Here is a 4720-nt window from a genome sequence, read left to right as displayed (position 1 = left end):
CAGCTGTGTGGGGAAACTCACACAGATCTGGCTTCCTTCTTGCATGTTTAGCTGGGTCCAGTTTTACTGGTCATGGCATCCACTTGGACCTACTGCTTCACATGGGCTTGAAAAGTTTGTGACATCTTTTTAAAGCCCATTCCTTTCTATAGGTCTAAAAATGAAATAGAACAAACACACATATCGCTCCCACAGTAGAGTTTTTTGCCTTGAAGTGAACCCACTGTTTGTCTAACCCACCTCTTTTTTGAGTTGTAGTTCCACTTTTTTGTCCTCGTTTATACACACAGATTTGCGTGCGCACATATAATGACAACTAATGCATTTTGGCTTCCATTCATTCAAAGTGATCTGGTTTTTTGAGATTTTTGTTGTGTCTTTTCTTGCAGCTTCTGAAGTCGCCCCATAGTCGGTTGATTCCCCATCACACACCTAGTGCCTGAGTCTGATCCATGTTGGCCCTCCTAGTTCACCATAGATCTCTCATTTTGACTTAGCTGTCTGTTCAGTGGTGGTGACTGTTGTTGTTGTTGTGCTTTTTGTTTTATTGTGTCTTTATTATTTATTTTTAATTTCTCCTGGGAGCTCTGGCCTCTCGTAGCCGTTACTAACCCCTCTTCTGTTTATCCCCCATGCTCCTCGCCTGCCGGCAGATCAAAGTGGTGAATGCGTTCCGTAGCTCCTTGTACGAAGGCCTCGAGAAACCCGAATCCAGAAGCTCCATCCATAACTTCATGACTCACCCAGAGTTCATCCTGGAGGAAGATGAGCCTCGAACACCATTCCTTGACGGCGCTGAAGACGACCCCGAGACTGAAGGACTCAAAAAGCGAGGTGGGGGTAGCCTGGGTGGATCTACATCCCTCAACAGAAATAACAATGCAGTGGACAGCGATCAAGCTGAGGTCACCGTTCCGGAGCCCGAAAGCCCCTTACACAGCTTGGAGACATCGGTTTGACCTTAGAACTTCGAACCCCCTCTCCTCCTCCTCCACCTTCGCCCCTCGCCCTGTGTGATATTGGCACCAGTAACTGATCACACACTGCGGTCACTTCGTGTCAAACTGCTCATATGTATATCATTTTGGTGTTTTGTTTTGGGGTTGTTTTCTGTTTTGGGGTTTTTTTGGGTTTGTGTTTTTTTTTTTTTTTTAACCATTATTTTGCAGTGGGAACCAGAGTACCACGATACTGGGTGTTGGGAGAGAGGCTAAGCCAAACTTGTGCATCTCCATCCCTAATTTTCAGTGGTACTCACCCAAGTGAAGCAGCCAGGTTATTTCCTCTCCGAGAGTTGGGCTCCATGCGTCTGTAGGGGGTTTTCACTTTGAAAAATGCATGTTCAAAGAAAGTTCAAATCGTTGTAGTCTTACACGCACGCTCTCAGCCTGAGGGCTGGGGTGCATTTGTGACTGACTTTCTTTTTTTTTTTTTTTTTTTCACTTGTGGTTTTTAGGGTTTTCTTCTAATGTTGGGGTTTGTTCTTTGCTTGTGGGATTTGCCCCCAGTAACTTCACAGTGGGAAGTGGGGGACTTAGCACTCTAGTGCGAAAATTTAAAAATAAATAAATAAAAAAACAAAACAGCCAGGGGGAAGGTGTTTACTCACAGGTTGATAGATACAGGGATGTACACCAGTCTTCCACCTTGAAAAATGGTACCGAGCCTTTACAGTTCCTCCTCTGTGTGTGCGCGCGCACACTTTTCTCTCTCTGTTTCCGAAGCAGGAATTGGTAGACAAGGAACAAAGGTGACTTGGCTGTAACCTTGCTGGATGTAAAAGATTCTGATTTTTCTACAAAGCGAGGTGGAGGTGAACTGGCAGTGGAAGCGTGGTAAAGAAAAAAGCCCGTGGTTGTGAGAAATGGGGCTCCTTCCTGGGGAGTCTTAAGAGATGCATCTCTTTTGCTTTCAAACAGCTTTTTGGCAAGAGCCTTGCAAAGGTTTAGCGGCTCCTGATATCAGGAGCAGAGGGACTTTTGCTTATTCTGGCTTGTCTGTGCTGTTGGGTTAAATAATCCTTCAACCTTGGAATACAAGCTCCAGTTAACTGCTGAGGAACCCCAGAGGATGCTCCAGCCGTGCCCACCAGCTCTGCACGTGGCTGCCAAAGCGTTGGCAGGCTGAACGGAGAACAAGCATCAGGTTATTGACAGTACAGTGGGTCAACTCCTAGGTCATGGAAGGGGTGACTCGGTGTCTATTTAGCTGGTGGAAGGGAGAGGAGGCTCCATGGCCAATGGGAGGACCCTTGATTTTTCCATAGCACTTTTGTAGCTGGTTTGCCAGTGGAGACAGTTCCTCGCAGAGGTGGCAGGTTGGTTGGCTGGCTGCAGGTCTTCCAGAGAAGGTGCTGCATGGAGGCTTTGTCTCGCTTGCTGCTTTTTTGAAGGTCATCTCTTCCCCTTGCATCCTGCCTCGCCTCGGTCTCTTGTAACCATTTGGTGAGAGTCGTGGTGTTTTGGAGCAGCGGCCCCAGGTGTCCTGGGCGAGTTGGCTCTGAACTGACCCTCTTGTGAAGCCATAGGACAGGACAGGAGACAGGAGTTTGCTTTGCTTGGGCTCAGTTTCTTCTCCGTGGGCTCTTGCTGGTGCACCCCTGGTTACTGGCCCCGGGCAGGCAGAGCTGGAGGAAGCTCTGCTGCCTTCTCTTCTTTGTCCCATTTGGTGTGGTTGGAAGCAGAGAGAACCCGGTTGTAACTGGCTGTAGAACATCATCGTCTTTGCCCAGCCTCCATCCCTGGAAGCGGAGAAGTTTTAGCGAGAGGGTGGGCTGGCTGGTTTCTTCTTTTCTTTCCTTTAAGAACGCACAGCAGAATCTCCCGTGCCTTCTTCGAGCACTGCCTGCAGCACCGCCTGCCACGCGAGGGCCCAGTACTTTGCCAAGAATTAAGTGTTCCTTAAACGACAACACAAACCAAGTGTCTTTGTTTTGTTTCCAGCCCAGCACCGACTCGTCCCTTCCTCGGGGTAGGAGGAGGGAAGGACGAGGTCGCCCCATTCCTGCCCCAGCTAGCTGAGGAAAGGTCCTTCTCCCAGGTCTTCTGCCTCCGTGCTGGGGAAGGCGGGGAAGGCTGGGCTCCGTACACTGCCAACAGCAAGAAGAAATTGCCACCACTGCCCATCTCAATTGAAAATTCAGTGCCCGCACAGAGAAACCCATCGTTGCCCTCCCCATTCCTTCTTCACACGAGCTGAAAAAATACCTTGGGCAGGACCGGGGGGGTGAGGGGAGTGTTTTCTTGGGTTATCCACTAGCGGTGACAGGAAAGACAAAAAGGGGTGGTTGTGGGGTTTGGTTCTGTACTAAAGGTGACATTGCTTAAAAGATCACTTTTTCTATTTTAAATACTTGCAAAAAAAAAAAAAAAGGGATGAAAATATGGTGTTCTTACAAGCTTACATAAATATTTATTAAATACTTTGGGGGGGGAACACTAATTTTTTTTTTCTTTTGATATTTTTTTATTACCTCAGACCTGTTTAAAAAAAAAAAAAAGAAAAGACTTAAACCAACAAAAAGCCAACTTTGGAAGCTCTCAAAGTCACTCCCAGAAATCTGTGACTGGCAGGTTGCCACAAGGGTCTGGTTGTTCTTTAGTTGATATATTTTTGTTGTTCTAGTTTCCATATTAGGAGGGGGAGAAATAATTATATATAAATATTATGCAAAAAAAAAAATATAGTTTTCTTTAGATCAGAAACTGATATTTTTACGTCAGCCATATGTATTTTGTTTAAAGAAAAAAAAAAATTAATAAATCTCGAGTCCCGCGTCTGCAACGGCGCGTGACTGTGTGACAGCAGTTCAAAGTGACAGGTAACTAATTCCGTGTATCAGCGATTGGATGCCAGTCAGCTTCCTTTTCTCTGAGCAGCCATCTTTATACTAGATGTTAGTTGGATGACACAAATGTTTTTTTATATAAATTATGTTGGTATGGCTGGTTGCTTAAAGTATAAACGTTTATTGTGCATACATCTTTTCTGTAAAGTATTTTTTTTTTTTTCTATTTAGTTTCAGTGATATACTGGCAGCAGATGACTATTGGGTTAAGTTATTGAGGACATTACGAAAGAGTTGGGGGAGATTGGTGCTCTACGCTGAAAGGCATGGTCGGCAGCACGAACTTCTGGGGACTCTCTGCAACATGCCTTGAAAGAGGGGGAGATATATATTATTATTATTATTTTTTGCTTTGTTTGAACTGCCACAAGTGTGCACGGGGGAGAGTGCCATGCCAGACAGGAACCGAAGTCATACCCTGTGATACGTGTTAACTTGCCTTGGAATGCTTTGTTATTAAAACACTCTGAACATAATTTTGCATCCAGTTCTTAATAACAGTAGGGTTTCTGGTGGTGGTGGTGGTGGTTTTCTGTTAAAGAAATTGGCGGATTGGTACCAAAGACATTACACCATGTCCTGTGTGCATTGCTGAACAGGCATTTTTAGGCATTTGCATTATGTGATGAGGTTTCCTTTGATTTGCACAGGGGTTATACTTAATTTTCAAAGGTTTTGTGCAATAAGCTTTGAGGAAAATTTTGAAACAATCTCAAGAAGGAAAAAAACTAAACCAAATTTTAGCATGGGCAGCCTTTGGCTTTCCCCAGCCGAGGAGTAGATGTCCTGTAGTGCTCAGCTCCTTTAGAAATGCTTCTCGGGGTGACATGACGTTGGGGTGAATGGAAAAGCCCCATCCCAGCTCCAGGGAGG

The 4720-nt window shown here is 45.5% G+C and overlaps 1 protein-coding gene across 1 annotated transcript in view; it reads left to right on the top strand.

The window, feature by feature from the left end:
* The window catches only part of ATP2B4 (ATPase, Ca++ transporting, plasma membrane 4), a 28584-nt gene extending 27625 nt beyond the window's left edge, over positions 1-959 (top strand). The window contains exon 20 of the mRNA XM_009888231.1: positions 654-959. Coding sequence (XP_009886533.1) covers positions 654-959 — 306 coding nt within the window. The remainder of the gene's footprint in view (positions 1-653) is intronic.
* The last annotated feature ends 3761 nt before the right edge of the window (positions 960-4720 follow it).

This window comes from Charadrius vociferus, unplaced genomic scaffold (genome assembly GCF_000708025.1).
Source record: "Charadrius vociferus isolate BGI_N301 unplaced genomic scaffold, ASM70802v2 scaffold266, whole genome shotgun sequence".
In the NCBI taxonomy this organism is placed as follows: Eukaryota; Metazoa; Chordata; class Aves; order Charadriiformes; family Charadriidae; genus Charadrius; species Charadrius vociferus.
Note: the sequence above shows the minus strand (reverse complement) of the source record. Positions and strands in the feature narration are given on the sequence as shown.